The sequence below is a fragment of the Pistacia vera genome, unplaced genomic scaffold (assembly GCF_008641045.1).
Source record: "Pistacia vera cultivar Batoury unplaced genomic scaffold, PisVer_v2 Contig656, whole genome shotgun sequence".
NCBI classification, from domain to species: domain Eukaryota; kingdom Viridiplantae; phylum Streptophyta; class Magnoliopsida; order Sapindales; family Anacardiaceae; genus Pistacia; species Pistacia vera.
In genome coordinates this window covers 575390-597079 of record NW_022196508.1, presented here as the reverse complement: position 1 = coordinate 597079, position 21690 = coordinate 575390, and the positions used below count along the sequence as shown (strand labels likewise).

General features: G+C 34.1%; 4 protein-coding genes and 1 non-coding gene across 5 annotated transcripts; 2 read left to right on the top strand and 3 right to left on the bottom strand.

Annotated features, from left to right (window-relative positions):
• Positions 1-572: 572 nt before the first annotated feature.
• Positions 573-4883, bottom strand: LOC116112170 (protease Do-like 8, chloroplastic). Its single transcript, XM_031398344.1, has 13 exons — positions 4602-4883; positions 4359-4474; positions 4084-4166; positions 3882-3980; positions 3736-3802; positions 3441-3516; positions 3266-3332; positions 2872-3089; positions 2701-2768; positions 2543-2622; positions 1284-1370; positions 1042-1149; positions 573-779 (listed from the first exon to the last, which is right to left on the bottom strand). Exons 1-13 carry the CDS (start codon positions 4748-4750, stop codon positions 651-653), a joined length of 1347 nt encoding a protein of 448 aa, XP_031254204.1. The 5' UTR covers positions 4751-4883; the 3' UTR covers positions 573-650.
• Positions 4884-11230: 6347 nt separating this feature from the next.
• Positions 11231-13350, top strand: LOC116112178 (protein FEZ-like). The gene is made up of 3 exons (XM_031398353.1): positions 11231-11817; positions 11915-12216; positions 12308-13350. Exons 1-3 carry the CDS (start codon positions 11637-11639, stop codon positions 13046-13048), a joined length of 1224 nt encoding a protein of 407 aa, XP_031254213.1. The 5' UTR covers positions 11231-11636; the 3' UTR covers positions 13049-13350.
• Positions 13351-13928: 578 nt separating this feature from the next.
• Positions 13929-16033, bottom strand: LOC116112080 (60S ribosomal protein L34-like). Its single transcript, XM_031398269.1, has 4 exons — positions 15873-16033; positions 15475-15554; positions 14349-14458; positions 13929-14236 (listed from the first exon to the last, which is right to left on the bottom strand). The coding sequence occupies exons 1-4, from the start codon at positions 15949-15951 to the stop codon at positions 14143-14145; spliced, it is 363 nt and encodes a 120-aa protein (XP_031254129.1). The 5' UTR covers positions 15952-16033; the 3' UTR covers positions 13929-14142.
• Positions 16034-17016: 983 nt separating this feature from the next.
• Positions 17017-17097, top strand: TRNAL-CAG. Its single transcript has one exon. It is a non-coding gene; the product is annotated as a tRNA-Leu (tRNA).
• A 49-nt stretch (positions 17098-17146) lies between these two features.
• On the bottom strand, positions 17147-20924 carry LOC116112020. The gene is made up of 6 exons (XM_031398187.1): positions 20731-20924; positions 20381-20581; positions 19010-20289; positions 17897-18310; positions 17544-17776; positions 17147-17453 (listed from the first exon to the last, which is right to left on the bottom strand). Exons 2-6 carry the CDS (start codon positions 20497-20499, stop codon positions 17202-17204), a joined length of 2298 nt encoding a protein of 765 aa, XP_031254047.1. The 5' UTR covers positions 20500-20581; positions 20731-20924; the 3' UTR covers positions 17147-17201.
• Between the last annotated feature and the right edge of the window lie 766 nt (positions 20925-21690).

Sequence of the window (21690 nt, the reverse complement as noted above, 5' to 3'; positions counted from 1 at the left end):
TCGTTTGGTTCAAAATTTTGGGTTTTTGGGAAAAGTTTTTTGAAAAAAGTTAAAAAAAAGTTGAATTGGGCGGGTATTACGATGTAAGATTTACAAATTATAAAATACCCCTTATGTTTGTTTTTTTACAAAACACCCCCTATAATAAAACATTAAAAGTTAACAAAAACACCTCCAATCTACCCTTAAATACGGACAGCCGACCACTACCGCCGGAGGGTAACCAGAGTCGCTGTAACAAAAACATTAAAAATATTTAGGGGTATTTAATTAAATTAACAAATTTAGAGGGTTTAAAAAAAGTTGAATAAAGTTGAATAATATTATGAGTTTTGGGTATTTTACTGTTTAACTTTTTTGGGAATACTAAAAATAGTATTCCCAAAATCCAACCAAACGAAGCCGTTATTATTGAAGATTTCACGATAAAATTTGTTTGAAAAGATGCAAATTATTGCACGTGATAGTAAATTTTGATTCGTTTACCAAAACGAAATATTCATAAACAAGTGATTATAACAAAAATAAAATGAACAATTATTTTATATTTAACATCCACTAAGTTCTTCTCATACAATGTAGAAAATTACACAAAGTTTTTTTAATATTCTATTAAAAAAAAATTAAAAAAGAGAAATTGATAGATCCCCTCATGAAGTCTTCTCCTCTAGAATTATTGGGAGTTCCAAATTTTCATTGCCCCTTTGAATCTTTAAGATCACTTTGTCCCCGACACTATACTCATCCAAGGTATTGTCTAACTCTGCTTTGCTTTTAACCTGATAAAAGAGAGCGTAAAAATCAATCAAAGTTATATTCAATCCGTGCGAATATTTGAAAAAAGAAACTTTTTTACGAGTGTACATACAACCAACCAATCATGAGGTGATATGTTAGTGCACATGATATGTACCCGTCCCATGATTGATTGGTTATATATACGAATACTTTAGGGAAGACGTTCTCTAGATGTCGATTGTACCGGAAACAAAACTAATCCATTAGGCAGCTAAAAGATTGATTAAGCACAAAATAACTTACAGGTTTGTTTTCAACAGCTACAATGATATCTCCAAGCACTATGTTACCAGAGAAACCCCTTGTGGTGGGAAGTATTCCAGCTTTGGCTGCAAGGCTATTTGCAGGAACCTACAGCAACACATAGCACAAATTAGGAAAATCATGAAATATTCTACGAGCAAGCAATATGTAGACGAATTACGCCAAAACATGGGACACTTTGTTCATAGAATAGAGGGTCACTCTTGATTCCATCAGAATACCTGTAGAACAAGAGCTCCATTTCGAACATTAAGTTGATTTGCAATTAGGTCAGGAGCAATATCCAGATTCAAACCAGCTCGAACAACCTAAAACAAGTGAAGAATGTGATAGGGAATATAGAAAGATTCTGCAGTTTCAGAGCTTCATGGATACAATGTAATACATGAGTTTAACTATGAACTCCGTAAATCTTGATATTTAAAGATTTGCGAAGAACAAACAAGAATACGATAGTAAAAGGTGAGTTTCATAAATTACATTAAAAGATTAAAAGATTCATGAAAACAAAAATTACTTTGCCAAGGTGGATCAGTTGAGGAACAATCTTGAGCACAGTTGTTGATGGGATGGCAAACCCTACACCCGCCGATGCCCCTGCCACATCAAACAACAAAAATAAGAATTTAAGTGACCATAGATCACAAAATATAAACTATATAGAATGAAAATTACCTGTTTGTGTAAATATAGCTGTATTAATCCCAATTAAGTTTCCTTTAGAATCCAGCAAAGGTCCTCCACTGCAACAATTTGAGAAGAAGTGAAGTAGTAGCAGATGATAAACCATCTACAATCAATACATTTGTACCTAACGGATACGAAAAGTACTTTCATGAGACTAACCTGTTCCCAGGATTGATCGCCGCATCTGTTTGAATTCCACCACCAATTGTGACTCCACTTGCACTAAAAATATCTCTATTCAGTCCACTAATAACACCAACCGTGAGAGTGTGATCGAAGCCAAATGGATTTCCAATTGCTAGACATTGCTGCCCAACTTTTAGAGACGACGACTGCCCCACTTTAATCGGCCTCAAGAGATCTTCAGAGGCTTCTACCTAAGCATGGAATAAACATCAACCGTGCAACACAACAGAAAACACCTTGTACAATAATTTGTCTTTTTGTCGTAGACTTGGATATAGCTTTATCAAAATCAAGCCATTCATTGAATTACTTCAAAGATAAATGTGAGGAACTAAGATAGAGTAAGATTTGAAGGAGGGAATTGTACCTTCAAGACAGCAAGATCCTTAGCACGGTCAGCACCAACCAACTTTCCCTCGAAATTCTTTTGCACCCTTTATAAAACTACACAAAATGAGAGACATGGGTGCGACAGCTAAAGCTTCAACATCATAATGCAGCCAAATTACCAACATATAGACNGAAGAACAAACAAGAATACGATAGTAAAAGGCGAGTTTCATAAATTACATTAAAAGATTAAAAGATTCATGAAAACAAAAATTACTTTGCCAAGTTGGATCAGTTGAGGAACAATCTTGAGCACAGTTGTTGATGGGATGGCAAACCCTACACCCGCCGATGCCCCTGCCACATCAAACAACAAAAATAAGAATTTAAGTGACCATAGATCACAAAATATAAACTATATAGAATGAAAATTACCTGTTTGTGTAAATATAGCTGTATTAATCCCAATTAAGTTTCCTTTAGAATCCAGCAAAGGTCCTCCACTGCAACAATTTGAGAAGAAGTGAAGTAGTAGCAGATGATAAACCATCTACAATCAATACATTTGTACCTAACGGATACGAAAAGTACTTTCATGAGACTAACCTGTTCCCAGGATTGATCGCCGCATCTGTTTGAATTCCACCACCAATTGTGACTCCACTTGCACTAAAAATATCTCTATTCAGTCCACTAATAACACCAACCGTGAGAGTGTGATCGAAGCCAAATGGATTTCCAATTGCTAGACATTGCTGCCCAACTTTTAGAGACGACGACTGCCCCACTTTAATCGGCCTCAAGAGATCTTCAGAGGCTTCTACCTAAGCATGGAATAAACATCAACCGTGCAACACAACAGAAAACACCTTGTACAATAATTTGTCTTTTTGTCGTAGACTTGGATATAGCTTTATCAAAATCAAGCCATTCATTGAATTACTTCAAAGATAAATGTGAGGAACTAAGATAGAGTAAGATTTGAAGGAGGGAATTGTACCTTCAAGACAGCAAGATCCTTAGCACGGTCAGCACCAACCAACTTTCCCTCGAAATTCTTTTGCACCCTTTATAAAACTACACAAAATGAGAGACATGGGTGCGACAGCTAAAGCTTCAACATCATAATGCAGCCAAATTACCAACATATAGACTAAGGGCACTGCAAATCTCACCCTTCTGCAGCTAGAATATTAACTCGTGCCACAACTTGCCCCTGGCCTGGGTTTCTTGAAAGGGCATTACCTATCACTAGACAACAATTGGAATTTCTGTCCGATCAGCACTCTTAATATGAATAACTAGCACCTAATAAAGTTCGAAAAATATAATTCTATGACATCCACAATGGATACATAATAAAATATCATATTCATAATTTTAGTGTTTGATAAAGGCTTTGATAATGTATGTAAAGCATCGTATGCAAATCATCTTTCAAACCTTTCAAAATCGTTGATTAGACCTTACCATGATAGTTCGTGACAATGTGTCCCAGTCCATCCCAAACTACTCCAGAACCATTTCCTTCAGGAATCTGACATAATTAAGGCAATAATAGTAATTGTGCAAGGAAAAAAAATCATGAACTTGCCAAAGTCAAAGCACTACAATACCTCAACAACACCAGTTACTTTAACTTGGGGCCGCAATGTTGCATCAAAAATGTTAACAACAGAATATGTATTCTTCTCAAACAGTTGGACAATTCTTTCCTGCAATTATACACAATGTTGGTAAAAAGATATCTGAAACATATAGAAGAAATACTAAACTTCAAAATTATGAACAGCTTAGCCAATATAGTCGATAACTAACCTCAATAGGGAAGAGTGCCCCAGATGGAAAAACAGGAGGAGTTACTTGCTCTATTGTCACAGATGGATCCCCCAAAGCTTGAGCTGTACATGTACAAATGTTCACCACATAATTTGGAAGAAAATTGTAAATGAGGTGAAAAAGAAAAAAAAATACCCTCTCAGCATAATTGCCAATGTAAACATTCACAATCAGATTACAAAATTTATGGCTTCGAACAAATTAAGTAAAAAGACAGTTGGAATCAAACAAACACAAAGCTGAATTGTGCAGACCTGATAAGTACCTTGAAGGGTGATAACACAAATACATGAAACAACCTGTAAGCAACATCCGCCGCTTTGTTAAAGGATTAAAACTTTTGAGTTCACCCAACTCCTCAATACAGTTTCTAGCATTCATAAAATCGAAAAAAAGAATAAATAAATAAAAAACAAGTATCAGAACTCAAGAAACAAAACCAGAAACATCCACTTTGGTGATTACAAATTATGATATATAGAAGAAAGAGAGAGAACCTTTGAGTGGAAGTGGGTTGAGAAGACAAAACAATGTGCTTAGTTTCATCATCAGAACACACAGGCTGGCTGAACAGAAGGCGTTTGGGAAAGCTAAAGAGTCCAAGTGATTGCAGCGAAGACCAAGAATTGCATACTGAAATTTGCATTTCTTAATTGATACAATTGTTAAAGACTTAAGGGGGTTGCAATAAAATGTATAAAGAAGTGAAATTTTCAGAGAAAAAATGAAGCTTTTAAGAAAGCTTTTTGTAGAAGCACTAGTGGCAAAGCGAAAGTAGATAAGGCTTTTGAGTTTGGGAAGACTTGCAGGCTGCAGCCTGTACGTATGTTCATTGAAATAGTTGCAACTAAGGAAGTTACTAAAATAACCCTGTCCTGGTTGATGTAGTGACAGCAAATCTAAGTGAGGTTCTGACGTAGTATCACTGGAAATTGTCAAGTTTCATGTATTTCAATTTGTTCAATTTTAGAATCAGTTTACAAGGCAACACTAAAATAGAGGTTGCCCTATCCCAAAAGGTCGAACTTAGGTTACCAGTTAAAGAAATGTCTGGTAGACCATAGTCCATACTGAGCCCTGGAGGATCTATATTGATCATTAGTTCATATAAATTGTCAAAAAAGTCTTAACAACAATTGAACCCTTAAATTATCTCTGAGTAGTCAGGTGAGGCGATAAAACCTCTTAGGTGTATTACTTAAAAGGTTTTAAATTCAATTCTCCTCGATTACTAATAAAGATGACCATTGGAAGGTTTACTAGTCATTAATTCTAAGGCCTCAGGGGATTAATCATGGTGTGCCCACCAATCAACAAAAAAAAAAAAAAAAAAAAATTGAACCCTTCGGTTTTTCACCGTTTGGATTCTATGTTTGTGTTATTTAAATAGGTATTCTACTTTCTGTTTTGTTTATCATTATTCATAGTGGTAATTTCTCTAAGATGGAACACTCTCCTATCCATATAATTTTACATTCTACAATTTCGACAAATCGTTTAATCTCGTATTCTTTGATACATTAATAAAATAATAACATTAGAATAATACTACATGTACAAACTTTTCATACAAATTCATTCATATAAACTGATTAGATGATATGTCAAACATACAGATTACCGCGTCAGTTTGTATAGAATAGTTTTCATAATTGTATATGTTGCATTATTTATAATATTAAATTAAATCAGAAATTTATCTCAAAATTTTCTTATACAATTATTTATGAAATGAAGCCCTCAGCCTGTTATGTGTTTTCAAGTGGGCTAGTGAGTCTGCACCACTATTGTGCTGAAGATGACATGAGGAAGCCCTAAATGCACCACAAATTTTCTAAGTACCTATACTTTCAGACCTCAAGCTTTGGAAATTGGTGTACATAGAAATGTTTGTGATATATTTAGAAACCCTCAAACTGGGAGAAAAGTTTCTGAAAAAACCCTCAATTGAGTCTTGATACTTTCTAATGCTTTCAAATGCCCAAAACAGTTTAAATTTTCTTTCATTCTTTTCAATATAATTTTCAAGAAACAAAACTCTTGTTCTTCATATGATATCATAAGATAATTAGGTATCACTTATACTAGTTTAATTAAGAGTAAACGACTATTTCCCACCCAAGGCTTGCCTTAATGACACTTTCTCACCCAAAAAGTTTCAAAAAATATCATTTTCCCACCCAACGTTTATATTCCGTTAATACTAAAAATACACTTTATTTTCTCACGAGTCACGAAGAGTGGGTTAGTGCTGTGTGAACTCCACCTGGCCGTGCCTCCGGCAAGATGGGGTCGCGACACAAGGTAAAATGGTTTTTGTAAAGTGGTGACCAGTAGATCAAATGGTGGTGACCGATTAAATATTCACCGCTAGAAATCAATTAAGAACAGGAAACCCTAACTTTACAGTAGTTGGCAATTGGCAAGAAATCAAATGTCAGAGTGAATGAGGTTTTGTAGAGAGGAGACCAGAGGTTCAAATGGTGGTGACAAGGAGAATTTTCACTACCAAAATCGACTTTTAGTAGTAACGGAATATTAACTTTAAATGGAAAAGTGATATTTTGAACATTTTGGGTGGGAAAAAGTCGTTTACTCTTTAATTAATTAAGACTCGAATGACAAAAGCTTACGACAAAATTCTCATGGAGAAAATTGATAAAAAAATTAGTGGACTCAATCTAGGTTAGCTTCCTATATCAAAATCAAAGTGTAAATCAAAGAGAATAAAAGATGCATGAATGAGTGTGAACATTGGAATTTAGTTATGCTAAGATGATTGTTACAAATATGTCTTTACTTGCTTGTTCTTATCATGCCATATAACTTATTTATTATTTTAACAAAGATTATCTGTACATACTGAGTTTATGTATGAACAAAATTCTGGTTTAGTATTAGACTATATTCTATTAATTTTGATAACATTATTTTGTTAATGATTTCATTTGTCCTGTCTCCAAGATCCCATCAATCTATTAATCTCAATTTATTTACATAAATTCTTGCAATCAATTTGCCCCACCTAACAAACCATTTTACACTTCAACATTTTATTGGGTTTAAGGTTTCAAATGATCATACTTACCCAAGATAATATAAGATTCTATGGTTGAATATAGACTCCAGTTTTGACTTTGATTCGCAAAATGAGTTTGAAGAACTTCTGAGTTAGAATCTGAATTAATACATGAACATAATATAAGATTGTGAGACTCGATGAGAGTCCAGTTTTGAACTCGGGTTTATAAAGCAAATCCAGATTTTTGGATTACCAAAAGAAAAATAAATCAATAAAATAGTTTTAGCGCTTAGTGACATGTAACTAATTGATCTTTTGTTGTCTTTAACTCTTTGCTTACAAGCCTTAAACACTTGATTGGAATCTCAAACTTTCTCAATCAAAGTGACATTCTATATATATATTGACACCCAATTCCAAAAAATGTGGTATATAAATACAAATTTACATCTATTCAAATGGATTTGCACCCCTCTTCTCACCCTCTACCGCATAACAAAACCAACCAGTAGTTTTATTTTTTACACAGAATTGTGATAAAATAAGTTTTAATTAGTGGAATTTAGGGTGAAAACTTAGGCCATGATGGATGCATGAAGAGTATTTTTATGTTGATGATGGCAACTTGGAACTGGCCTCATTTGGGTCTTGCTATAAGATAAAACTCTGAATAGTAGCTTATCATTTAGCGCAGACCATGTTTAAAAATTTGATTATAAAAATCATAAGATAATTGATTAAGGTTGCTTTCAAAGAGATTACTCTCAAGTTTCACTAAAATGGACAATTATTTATATGATTAGAGTATAAAGAAAGAATGAGTTAATTGTTTCCCTTAAACTACTGTTAGATTTTCAATCACAAGTTGATTATGTGATTAATTTTATTAATGGAGTTGCTTTTGTTGACCCCTATCTTCTTCTCGATTACTTCTTCTCACTTAAGTCAAGAAATGGGGTGGCCAAAGGAGCATCAAAGTTTACATGATCTCTCAAGTTCGAGTTCTCACAGTTACTAATAAGGGTAGTCATTAGAGCTCTTTCCAGTTGGTGGTTCCAGGATCTCAGTGGATTCGTTGAAGTACATGCAAATTAACTAGGACACCCCATCATTAAAAAAAAAAAAAAAAAAAAAAGATAATTAATTAAACACTTACCACAAAAACACTCCAAATTAAACTTAGAATGACCAAATTTATGCTGAGAAACATGATTTTTTGAAGTTGGTGAAGATGAATTAAGTTTGTAGAAGTAGTTTTCAAGTTACTTATTTATGAGGCATTCAGTTTTTCAAAATAATTTATTGCATTTCTGGGTTCATGAACTTCAAATGCCTTGGATTTGTTATTCGTTAATGCATGAATTGAGTTTGATGCTTCGACAAGCCAATTAGCAAAGTCCAACACTACGGCCACTTGCTCTTTCATAGCTAATTCTTTGAGTATTATTTGGATTATATAAAGTCATAATTTGAGTACATGCACGTACACTTGTTTTAGTTGTTGGAGTTGTCGACTACTTCAGCATTAATAGATAACGGAGACGCATTCGAGGGTCCTGTTGTCCGGTCAGTGGGCGGGTGCCCCGCTCTCCGGTGAGCGGGCGGGGGTCGCAGAGGCAACGCCCCCGAGCCCGTAGGCGGTTTTGGGCTTTTTTATGTATAACCGCTGTAGGATTTCTTTTAAGTTACTAATTCCTTTTTGGGTTGGGCTTAAGAATAGGAATCCTTGTAAAATTAGGTTTAAGCTCTTAAACCTAGTATATAAACATATTTTTCTCTTGTTATGGGTGAGAGCAATTCATTCATTGTAAACGAGAGAGGTGAGGCATATTGCAATAATATTGATTCAGCTGCACGTAGCCCACATTGGGTGAATCAGGGTAAATCGCGCATATTATTTTCTTTGTTTACTGTTTGTTTTGTTTTACTATTATATTTTATTTCTGTTGTTGTCTCTATTACATTCATTAGTATCTAGTTTATTTGGCCTTTAAAGATATCCAATAAGTATGAGATTATGTCACCACCAAAGCCATGAATTCCAAATCAATCAAACGAGCTTTTTGATAACATTAACAATGTGCAAAAACTTCACTTAAAGACGCAACTTCAACATCTTAAAGGGATCCCAAAAAAAAAAAAAAAAAAAAAACTCAAGACTACGTTACTTTCTCCATAGAGGCCAAGAACTATTTGCATTTACTTTAAGATTTCATAAAATATTTGATGGTATGATTTGTGGTGTTTTCTGTTTTTAGTGTGAATTTGAACACAGCTTACGCATACCTTAACTAATCATCTGAGGTTTTGAAGTTAACGATCGGATAAACCTTTTAATAGTCACCTATATTAACAATCGAGGAGAATCAAACTCAGGACCTCTTGAGTAATACACCTAAGAGTTTTTATCACCCCACTCGACCATCCAATGGTGTTTCATGTTTGATGTGATAAAAGATTTACTTCCTTAAAAAGTAATATAATGTTAGAACATTATCAGCCACATCAGTTGATAAATATCAGCCACATCAGTTGATAAAACATCAATTTTATATAATAAACAGTACAATAGCGGCTATTATATCTCCTTTCAATAAAAAATACTTTAACCCAATATGAAATGTGGACGTTTTGCTTGCTATCTTAGACTTGCTAAACAATTTACACAGAATTTCAAGCTCAATATATAAATCAAAGAAACACATAATTAGAGCAGCAACTTGATGTTTTTTAAACAATAGAAAGATTGGTAATAGCTACCAGTCAATAACTTTTATGTAGATTTTCTCCATTGGGAATATGATCATATGCTTTAAGAGATTAATGTTCACACATAAAGAGAATTGAAAGCTTTGGTTACAAGAATTTGACCCGTTTTCCCACTTAGGGTTTAGGCCAAAGAACAGACAAGAAGGGGTTTCAAACGAGGGTTGTATATAATTTTCTGGGGAATTTCACTTCGTTTGGACTAACCCATTTGGCCATTTGACCACAAAATCTTCAATGTTTATATTAATGTTTCATTGCTTTTTGGTCACTGCCATCCAAATGGGAGACATGGTTGACAAACTCTAAGCAATGAACAAAACTTAGTAAATTAAACTTAGCCATATAGGAAAATCATTTTAGGGATTTTTCTGGTGTAGAAATTTGAAGTTTGTGATGTAAGATGAAATGGCATAACCAGCAGTCAATGAGTAGTTGAGCTGCTTGCTTATTACAGTTTGGTGAACTGTCCATTTTTTCACCCTGTATATTTGTTTGAAGCACATTTAGCCCACAGCTGAACTGTTTGCCTAACATTGCCTTGATCATTCAGTGGGAAAAATGCAGAACTCAATAGCTTTCTAGATGCATACGGGATAAAATATATTATTTTAGAAAATGAATTCTTCTCGTATACGAATTAAGATTTTCTCTCGATCTAAATTCTTTTAAGTCATTATGTTTATTTCTATACACCGTCAAGATATATGTGTTATATAATTACCTTAAAAAGAAATTGTGAAATAATACTTCGGTGCATCCAACGCACGTTCAACCATCCAATAAGAATGTGCTACATAGCACGTATGTACGACACGCATACACCCTTATTAGGTGGTTGTATGTGCAACTGATACATGGAAGAATTGTTTTAGATTGTGAGGGGTTGTATTCTAAAGGGTCACATGATGTAATTTCTGAAGTTTTCAGGAGGGTCCCTTTGATAGATTATCAAAGTTAATTATTTTATCATACTCGGCAATGAGAATGAGAATAGAAGCTCTGAGAATAGAATAGAAATGGCTTTTTTGGATCCAAGGATATACCAAAATTGATGTATTTATTATCTCTTTCAAAATCTCAGGGGAATTTACAGAGAATCTCATAGTTTGAATATAAATTTGAGCCCTTTTGTATAGGGACTTGGTCTAGCAACTTAATATTTAAATCTCTAATACGTAAATCACAAAAAACAAATTCAAAATAAAAACATTATTTTAATATCCTGATAAAATACTATGACATGGAAGCCTTCTTTGTCATCTCGTCCTTGATCTTTTTGAAGATAAAAAGGGGAGGTGTCCATGAGAAAGTGTGAAAACCAAATTTTTGGTTTTAAAATCCCAAAACTCATCTGATTTTCAAGTCTTATTGAGATCCTTAAATTGGATTTAAACAACTACTCCATTATGGGGTTCAGGACTTGAAACTGAGCTCCATTAACAACTCCCATGCCATTGACTTGGGTTCCAAATTAACATACCTCTTTCTTAACATATAGAGCTAACCTTATTTATATATACTCACTTTGTCATCCTGAAAGGACGGCCTAACCTTCGGAGGCAAACCCCTTTTCAGGAAGCAAATAATGTCCTTTGATTTAAGTGAACTTTGTTCTTTGAACTAGTTTTGCGTTCAACTTCAAGAAATTGCTTCACAGCTTGAGCTTTTCTGTTGCAATAATTAATCCTTTTTAGTTTCTCCAAGTTCAGTTCGACTTCAAGGCTTGGAAACAAAGAGAAATATGGATGAGAAGAATGATATGGACAAGATTGATGATGTTATGTTGCCCGGTTTTCGCTTCCATCCAACGGATGAAGAGCTTGTTGGATTCTATCTCAAGAGGAAGATTCAGCAGAGATCTCTGCCCATTGAGCTTATCAAACAAGTTGACATATATAAATATGATCCCTGGGATCTTCCAAGTAAGTTTGTTTATCTTTGCTGCAAAACTTCAAGAATTTTAGTTATTTGTAAACTTGAAGATTGATTGTTGTTTTTGGTTCATTTTTATGCATGAAGAGCTGGCGAGTACTGGGGAGAAAGAATGGTATTTCTACTGTCCAAGAGACCGAAAATACAGAAACAGCGCGAGGCCTAACCGGGTTACAGGAGCTGGATTTTGGAAGGCGACAGGAACTGATAGGCCTATTTACTCCTCTGATGGCATTAAATGTATTGGCTTGAAGAAGTCTTTAGTGTTTTATAGAGGTAGAGCTGCCAAAGGGATCAAAACTGACTGGATGATGCACGAGTTTCGCCTTCCTTCTCTAGTAGATTCAGCGCCACCGAAGAAGCCCTTGGACAAAAACATTCCTGCAAATGTAATGATACTCAACTTGATTATATTTTGCATAGTGTTCTACTATTTGGATTAGTATTTGCTAACATCATAGACTTGGCTTTGGACTACAGGATGCCTGGGCAATCTGTAGGATATTCAAGAAAGCGAATACCATGGCGCAGAGAGCTCTGTCTCACTCTTGGGTCTCAACATTACCAGAAAATACAGCATCAGATATACTAAACCAAGGACCACACTGCACTCATTTGAGTCCAGAGAATGTTTCCTGCACAACCGAAATCGGTTCAGTCATTCAATTATCTGGAAATACTGACTTACAACAAGCCACTTCTGCGAGTTTCTCTGCGTTCGACATTCCCTCATATAAACCCCTTAATCCTTCCTTCTATAAACCATCTCTATTTCCAGCTTCCAGTGGAGACATTCCCAACCACTTTATGTTTTCGCCACCCGAAATCTCAGGTCCTGCCAAGTGTACAGTTGATGCTTCTTCCATGCTCCTGAACCCTGCATTACTCAGTGATGTTAGTAAAGGATCTGAGAATATAGACTTTGAAGGGTCACAGCAGCAAGTAAAGGGATTTTCAATCAGTATGCCCCAAGAGATGCAAGGTTGTATGATTCCTGGAGAAGATGAGTCAGGCTCAAGAAGAAACATAAATGGAACACAAGAAAATAGCCAGTGGGGAAGTATCAGATCAATTGGATTTCCCTTCAGTTTGCCTTCGAATTTGCCGGAGGCCTGGAAGCCGAATTTGCCGGAGGCGTGGAAGCCGAATTTGCCATGGGATTCACCACCCTGTCCTAGTGAGATGTCAACTACATATTCCACAAACAATTGCTACACTTAAAATGTAATTAGTTAGCATACAGAAGAAGTACTTGCCCTCTAGTTCTAGCATCAGTGACTAAGCTGGAAGTATCAGAAACATATCTTATTTTGCAATGCAATGCTATTGTAAAGTTTTCATGTATTCCATTTATACATTTTAGGGTAATTCTACAAGTTGTTTTGTAATTCAGAAGATCAAGATAAAATGAACTAAAAAAATTGTAAATTGCTGTAACAGCAGTCCCCTTTTTAGCCATTTGCCATGTACCAGCCCTTTTAACAGATCTATGAAACAATGAAATCGTGTTGTAAACTTGAAGAGGGTTAAGCTGTTGAATGAATTTGCTGTTCAGATACCTTTTCACATATCGGCAATAGATGGATTTACTTTTTGTTACTAGATTGGCCAAAATTATTCACAATTGGAACTACTCAAATACATACTGGGAAATGCTAAAGGTCCCTCTGATATAATGTTTTTTCAGAGTAAAGCTGATAAACTCATAAACATAGAGGTTATTGAAGTGACATTTTGTTAAAATAGATTTTCTATGAAAAGTTGAATAGTGTTATATTAGTACATCCAACCCAATCTCCGGAGGCTATCTATAGACACTTCCAAAATAGACTTATTTGTCGTTCAATTTTACCAGATGGAGCGACAGATCCGAACCCATTACTGAATATAAACCTGTCCTCAACTGCGCCTTTACATCTATTTAATGATATTTTTTTAAATATTACCAAATGAACAAGTAAACAATCCCAAAAAAAAAAAAAAAATCTCCAAGAGTGAGCTAAAATTTCTAGAAGAATGTTGTAACAGGGTTTTCAAAACCTTTGAAGAACAACCCCACCATTCGGAAGTAAACTAACCAACAATCTCAAACTAAGTAATGTTGAAGAAGGAATCATAATGCGTCCATCTATCATAACATCAAATATAAAATTTTAAACCGAGAACCTGGCAAGTAATCTCAATATCAAACAAACTAAAAACTAGAACATTAAGGTTTGATACAAACTCGTAGCATTGTCATCATAATCTCACACCAAAATTTCTCTCATTCATTTCTTAAAATCCAAAATGTTTTGCTTTCACCCTCCCACTTTCTAGCTCCTTGAAGCTTGCTTTTCCTTTGCTTTCTGGATCTTCAAAACCTTCTTGACAATCTTTTGCTCTTCCACCAAGAAAGCTCGAATTATCCTATCAAATGTTTCCAACAGGAAAGAGAAATCAATTAAATTTGCTATTTATCACATTTGACCAGTGGATAGAAAACAATAAATACTCAAAACTTAAGTATTCACAGCAGTACCTCTCCCTAACAGCAGCTCCAGACAATACGCCACCATAAGGACGATTCACGGTCCTGCGGGTCCTAGCCAATCTTGACCTCTTGTACTCAGTAGGTCTCAAGTGAGGGATCTGCAAAATAGAATTATGTCAATCATTGGAAAAACTGTCAAAAGTACATTTCCTGGGATAGTTGAGCAACAGTGGACCAGTTATCAGGGCTTTTCATCATCAAAGATAGAAAACACAATCTAAGGCTTAAATTGGTAAATTTTAAGACAATAAGTTAACAAAATGTTCACTACCAAAATTAACTCTGGCAGCATCGTGTGAAATATTCAAGACAAGATGTGTACCACAAATCTTCAGCTTAAGCTTAAAATGCTAACTACTGTGATCAATCTACACACTTTTGTTTATCACTTAAAACAGCAAAAATTATTAAGGTGCATAGTTCTGGAGCAATATTCAGATACAAATAAAAAAAGAATATCATTATTCAGAAATTACTTTGGACAAGTCACAGTGCAAAGGAAAACATAGACAATCATAAATACAAATTCCACTACATATACTTATAGATAACTCCCCCCAATACTTTTACATTGCTCAATTACTTGCTAGACCCATAAACACTGAGATAGAGATTATGACCACCAAGAGTCCTTCGTCTAAAACCTAAATAAGTAACCAATGTGAAACAGTAAACGCATTGTAGCAAAAAAAAAAAATGCCCATAACTACCATAAATCTATGATGCACAAAGTGCTCCTACATATAAGTACAGAAAATTCTCTTATATGTGAAAAAATATTTTATTCGAATAAAAAAATTTTAATACTTATCCAAAGATTCTAAAGCACCTAGAACCATAACTTCCTAGTATAGTAGATTTTTCATATCAATGTTTTTTTCCGAATCAACTAAGCTAATTTGAAATCATTGATCTTAACCAAACTAGACACAATTTACATAATTAAACCTTGCAAATATCATAATTACACTCATACATTGATCCCAAAAAGAAAAAAAGAAACCCCAAAAACCGATTTGATCATAACTCTCAAGATTTAAAACAAACATATAGTAGGCATAGCAATCATCATTCAAACTACAAACAACAATATAAAACTTCTATAAACACATACTCCCTGAATTCTCTTGCCAGTAACAGGACACTTGGGTCCGCTTGCTCTCTTCTTCGTGGTCTGATACACCAATTTCCCACCTTCAATCAACATCAAACGACATTTTTTAATACTTACACAAACATAAAAAATGCACCCACATAAAATTCTCCCCAATAAAATGGTATCCGTAAAAAATTCAGTCTCAGATACTAAGAGATAAAACATATCCATATAAAATTTTCACCAATTAAATGTCACATAAAATATGCCCACATTAAGTTTACCATATAAACTAACATATAAAACATAACCACATAAACTTTCCTCACTAAACTAAAATATAAAGCACACCCACAAAAAAGTTTCTGATATAAACTAAACTAAACAGATAAAAAAGTGACTTTAAAGAACATTACCAGGGGTTTTGACGACCCGGTGCTGGTTCGATTTGGTGGCATAACTATGCCGAGTACGATATGTCAATCGCTGAACCATTTTTGGGTATCTTTTTTATTTTTCCTTTTAGGGTTTTCAGTTGGGGAGGCAGGATGATGAAGGAGAGTAGGTTTTATATATGTGGGTTTGAGGGTTATTAAACCCTAGATCTAACGGCTGTGACTCTGAGTTGTGTTAATGAACGGTTTAGACTAACTTAAGTATATTTTGCTATTTGGGCCTTTGGGGAAAGTGGTTTCGTGGAATATTGTTATTTAAATTGTACATTATTATAATTATCATTATTATTTTGCTTAATTTTGAATTTCTAGGGATGTATTTAGTATGGTGAAATGTAAAGTATTATATTTGTAGTATGTATAAATCATATTTTGTTGTAATTTAATATTATACATTATAAATTTTATGTTAACCTCTTCCTTTGTGGTCGGATGACAAACTCTTTAATCATTGGGATTAACTATATCCAAAGGATCTTATCTTCGAGAAAAAAAATTTAGGTTAGATATACACACTATAATTTATAGTATTAGAAACATTTTAGGAAAAAAAAAATATATATATATATATATATATTAGGTTAAATATAAACGCTATAGTCTATGATATTAGAAACATTTTAGCAAATTTAATAGATATAATCTTTAAAAAGTTAACAAGGTATTATTATCTAACTAGATAGTGAAATATAAAACGCTTCAATTTTAAAAAAGTATTACGTACTCTTATTTGCAGGTTTTGATATTCTTTTAAATAAAGATATGTTGACCAACATTTCTCACAATTTTTTTTCACAAACGCGACATAACAGCTCATAATTAGTTAGTTCGCATTTGATCAAATGAGACTCATCGTTGGGTAGGTAAGATCTATTACAAAGTGCAAACTGACTAATTGCGAGTTAACATGTTGCGTTTCGTGAGAGAAAGTTAGTGAAAATGGTTTGTTAGTGTAGTATTACTATATTCTTTTAGGGTAAATAATAATCTCAAAAATTAATTTTAAGGGGTTAAAATGAATACTTTTCAAAACATTGTGGGGAATTTAACATTTTACTATCTCTCGAGTGTTTTTGTAAGCTTTTCTACTCCTTTCAACCACACAGTCAAGATGGCCGAGTTGGTCTAAGGCGCCAGTTTCAGGTACTGGTCCGAAAGGGCATGGGTTCGAATCCCATTCTTGACACTTCATTTTTTAATTTATAATTTAATTCACTATTAACTCTTGTACAGGAGGACTGAAAACATTTCTTTCTTTAGATATATGATGAATTTACAATGAAAGAGCTACTAACAAGGAAAAAGCAAAAACGACGGTTCTACTTGTATCTTCCTACTAATAAAATTAATCTTGCTCAGTTTATTTCGACACCATAACAGTTGATCCGTCGTTATTTTCGACATATTCAAGACTCTTGCCACTAGTTTCATGTCAACTTGAGAGAAGAAGTAAAGAACTTGATCTGAACTATCTTGTTGCTTCTGAAATTTTCTCAATATGCAGTTCCCACTTCTCAATATGTCTTTAAGCTTCTTTTCCTTCTGCATTCCAAAATGAACTTAAACAAATCATATACCATTTTATAAATGGTATGTAGTTCACTATTTTATTTTATAAGGGAAAAGGATTACCTTTTGAAGACTAGTTCTGACCTCTGATAAAAGCTCCAAGTCTAAGGTTTCTTGTGGCTCAACCTGTGTGCTTCTTCTAATCTTTGGTGTTAGAACATTTGCATCTTTATCGGCTCGGACTAATCGCCAAAATATTCTTATTGATTCTTCCATGGTCTCTACCAGCATATCACTTGTGATTGCATACTCGTCTTTCCTTTTCATTTTTGCCTTCTTATCCTTCTTGCTGTCCTCTGCAATATGAATGAATTAGCTTTTGTTAGTCAATGTTTTTAGCTGCTAAATTAAGAAATGTGCACCCACTGAGTTGTTGATGTCCAAGGCCCCACTTAGTTTTTTTTGTTTATTTTTACCTCTTATTACTGGAACCTGAAGAAGATTACGCAGAACGCATCGATTCTTGATATAATTCTGCACACTGGGTCCTTCAAAGGGTTCATTTTCTATGAATCTTTGCATTAACACTTGAAACTGCTGAAGTTCACCAGCAACTTCGTTGTATCTGCGTATACCGTAAGGGTCAGATTCCCATAACTCCAGGGACTTTTCATATTGCCAGTGAAGGATTTCCCAAGAGAGGCACAATTGTCCAACATAAACCACTTCTAGATCACTATGCAACTCTCTAATAAACTTCTTCATCGGGTCAGATTCGGACTTTTTGCGCTTTCCCATGAGGAAATTCTGCGAGAGGAGCGATGACACTCCTGGAGCTGATGATTGGAGGCTCGAAATTGATTCAAGAGGGTCCTTTGATTGGAGAAAGCCTAAAAAATTTACAAAAAGCAAATAAAAGTACATCATCAAATTGCTCACCATATTCCTCAATCATAGATAAAATAAGCTTAAAAAAACTATCAGTGAAGCACTAAAAGCAAGATTTAGGTAAAGCATTTCCAGAATAAATTAAGTTAAATAATTTGGTGGAGGGCCAACTTGAAAATTAAAGTTGGTGGGATGGCATTTGGAGAACGGATATGGACCTTCAACCACCTCAGTTTTTGACGGTGGCCCTTACGGCAAAATGGGTCAGAACTTAGATCTAATTAACACAAAACTAAAATATTCTAAACAGCTTTATAACAAAAAGCATACTCATGATTAAAATTTAAAGGCTTGTATAAACATAGTTTATGCATTTCATCATTGTACAGAAGTTCTTTACTTCTTTTGACCCCTCACCTCTCCCAACAAAAATGTCAAAAATCATATAAAAATTAATTATTACTCAAAATCTAGTACTTCTGCTGAATGCTGACCCAACTAACGTGTAAAGAACATAGAAGTTAGGTAGTGTTATTCATAATAACAATTGATTTGCATGCATGAGCTCAGTGAGAAGATTTCTTAATGATTTTGGATAAAATTTTATCTACACAATTGATCTTTAAAACAGTTAATGAACAACTCTATTGATGCAGAAATTAAGTTTTTGAACAATAAGGATTGTGCAACAAGTAACTGACCTATTGCATACATCTTCTGGTAATTCAAGATGTCAAATTTACGCATCCGTTCTCTGTAACTCCTGTAGAATTTGTGAAGCTCACCCATTGTATCTTCATGCTGGAACTTCTCATCAATCTTCCAAGGCTTCAAATCTTCCATTATTTTCGGAGACTCGGACTCTTCTAGGATAGTGGGTAGCCCTATGGCCCTGACCTTTTTAAGCTCCATCTTGAGCTGCTCAATCAAATCTTGGTGCTCCCACAATGTTTCAAGTCCGTTTGAATCCTCAGAATCCACAGAAGCAGATGAATTCTGCAAACTGGACTTATTAGATTCATTCGAACTACTCGTTGCTTGATTCTTTTCGCCACCAAATTCTCGATTCTTCGCATCCTTTTCGTCATGAAAATCTTTCCCACACAGCATTTCTGAGCCTTGAGTGCTTGAATTCTTTACATCATCAGACTCTTCTAGTTTTTTAAGCTCCTCCATTATATCACTATCTTCATCATCTTCATCATCAGCATCATCAGCGGCGTCATCTTTAAATTTCTGCAAATGCAAGTCTTCCAAATCCCTCTCAATGCCCCTTATGATACTAAACTCAAACTCCTCTTCAAAATTTTTATCAGACAAAAAACCATCACTAGTTGAGCCAATAAATTGACTCACAACTGATAAACCATTGCTTGAAGTCATCGAATCCGCATCAGAATCCGAAACTACCAAGTCCTTTTCTGAAAGAAACTCAACATCGCCTGAACCATCTTCATTATTTGGCTTCTGTTTCTCCTCATCGATCAATGTTGCCACTTCAAGCTTCTCTGCAACCTCTCCTTCTTCATGAACAGTTTCTTCTCCCAAATTTTGATCCATAAAATCACTCTCCGACAAAAAATTATCAGAAATAATCTCTTGATTACCAGAAGGAACAGTCATTGAATCAGCATACAGCTCTTTTATAGTAAAGCTCGCGTCTTTTGGTTCCTCAATGAACCCACTTAAATAATTCTCAGACTTGAACTCATACTTACTAGTGCTTGTAGATGGAACTAAGTCCCAATTTTCTTTATTACTTTCACAGAATTCTTCCAAAGATTGAAACTTGAAATTGAGAAAGTAGTTTGGAGTCTCCTCTTCATCATTCTCTACATCCTTAAATTCAATAGAATCAGATTTTGTTTCTTCAATTTCAGATTCTGACTTTAGAAGACTAGAATCAACTTGATTGCTTTCATGAAGAGAAACCGCCAAGCAATTTGAAGTTTTTTCTTCAGAACTTGCAACTCTCTCACCTCTGCAAAAAAAATTGAAACCAAACTGATAAAAAATTTAAAAACTTTTGACCAATATAACTTCAGAATAAAACAACTTTAATAGATAAATACCTGAAATAGAACTTGTAGAAGAGAGCAAACACTGTAAGAAACAGAGAGGAGACAGAGACCCAGAAAAAGCCATTAAAGAGAAACAATTTCTGATAGAGAAATCCATCAACAGAAACCATATTAACCAAACCCAGATGCTTATTTCGCAACAAAAATCCTCAAAGAAGCCACCAATTTAACCCAAGAAAGAGTTTATTCATTCTGAAGCAAAAACAGAGCAGGAAACACGAGTTCATGAGAACGATAATTTTAACGTTGAAAATTGCATGCAAGAATGGACTTTCCACCAGTTAAAAACTCAGAAAATATGCCAAAAATTCAAAGATTAACATCAGAAGTTGAAGTCTAACCTAATTAAGGAGACAGAGAAAGAATTTCTGAGCCAAAAATTAAGGGGAGAAAAGCACATGTGAGCTACTGAGTTTTGAGCTAATTTTTTGGTTGCTTCAATCCCTGGAAATTCTGAGGACCGTTAAGAGAGAGATATACATATTGAAAGATTTTCTTCAGTTGAAGGGTCTGTTCTGTCTACTATTATGGGCTTTGGAATTCAAAGTTGAGAAGAAGAAGAGGAAATAAAATAAAATAAAATAAAACAAAAAGAAAATTGGGTTAAATTGAAAGTTTACGTTTTCAACATTACTCCATAAAATTTTGCTTTGTATGAGAGAGATTGGTGGATGTAGATTACCCTTCATATTAAGGAACTTGTTAAACTTTTTCTGCTAATTAGATAATTAATAATTAAAATTAAAAACATGTTAGATATGTATGTTTCATATAATGGATAAAAATTATTTATCATCTTAAAGATTATCGAAATTTGTCGATATGACATTAATTATCAAATTTACAAAATTTATTCAATGTCTTAAGTGTTACTGAAATTGTCTTAGATATTATCGAAATCGTCATTTAAATGATAATTATCAAATCTTTTATGAATCTCCCCATGAAAATTCTCTAAAATTAGTTAAATATCATCTAAATTAATAAATTTTGTCAACTTACCATAAATGATGGTGTGAAAAGGCTACTTTACTCCTACTTTCATAGTATTCATTTCTCTAGAAAAAGCATATTATCATGGGCTTTATTTATTTTTATTTTTTTTCTAAAAAGTAATGAAAATGTTTTGTGACATATAAGTATATAACTACATTTTTCACAATATTAAAAGAACCCTAAAAGTATATTAAATCTACGAAATAAAGGGGGCCTTGTTTTTTTTTAATTTAGTGGGTGCTTTGTAAAAAGGTCATGACTTTACTCTCTCTATAATTTAGTGGACAAAAATTGGTATGCCTAAT

Bases quoted from the DNA above. Each gene is read 5' to 3' on its own strand.
- LOC116112020 (XM_031398187.1), bottom strand. From the start codon at position 20,499: ATGGTTTCTGTTGATGGATTTCTCTATCAGAAATTGTTTCTCTTTAAT. The intron at 18,311-19,009 runs GTCAGTTACTTG...TAAATTTTTTAG, and splicing joins CCAGAAGATGTATGCAATAG to GCTTTCTCCAATCAAAGGAC. The intron at 17,454-17,543 runs GTAATCCTTTTC...TTTGGAATGCAG, and splicing joins TCAGAACTAGTCTTCAAAAG to AAGGAAAAGAAGCTTAAAGA.
- LOC116112178 (XM_031398353.1), top strand. From the start codon at position 11,637: ATGGATGAGAAGAATGATATGGACAAGATTGATGATGTTATGTTGCCC. The intron at 11,818-11,914 runs GTAAGTTTGTTT...TTATGCATGAAG, and splicing joins TGATCCCTGGGATCTTCCAA to AGCTGGCGAGTACTGGGGAG. The intron at 12,217-12,307 runs GTAATGATACTC...TTTGGACTACAG, and splicing joins ACAAAAACATTCCTGCAAAT to GATGCCTGGGCAATCTGTAG.
- LOC116112170 (XM_031398344.1), bottom strand. From the start codon at position 4,750: ATGCAAATTTCAGTATGCAATTCTTGGTCTTCGCTGCAATCACTTGGA. The intron at 4,167-4,358 runs GTCTGCACAATT...GTACATGTACAG, and splicing joins CCCTTCAAGGTACTTATCAG to CTCAAGCTTTGGGGGATCCA. The intron at 3,333-3,440 runs GTGAGATTTGCA...AGTTTTATAAAG, and splicing joins AATATTCTAGCTGCAGAAGG to GGTGCAAAAGAATTTCGAGG.
- LOC116112080 (XM_031398269.1), bottom strand. From the start codon at position 15,951: ATGGTTCAGCGATTGACATATCGTACTCGGCATAGTTATGCCACCAAA. The intron at 15,555-15,872 runs GTAATGTTCTTT...TGTTGATTGAAG, and splicing joins CCGGGTCGTCAAAACCCCTG to GTGGGAAATTGGTGTATCAG. The intron at 14,237-14,348 runs GTACTGCTGTGA...AACATTTGATAG, and splicing joins GGAGCTGCTGTTAGGGAGAG to GATAATTCGAGCTTTCTTGG.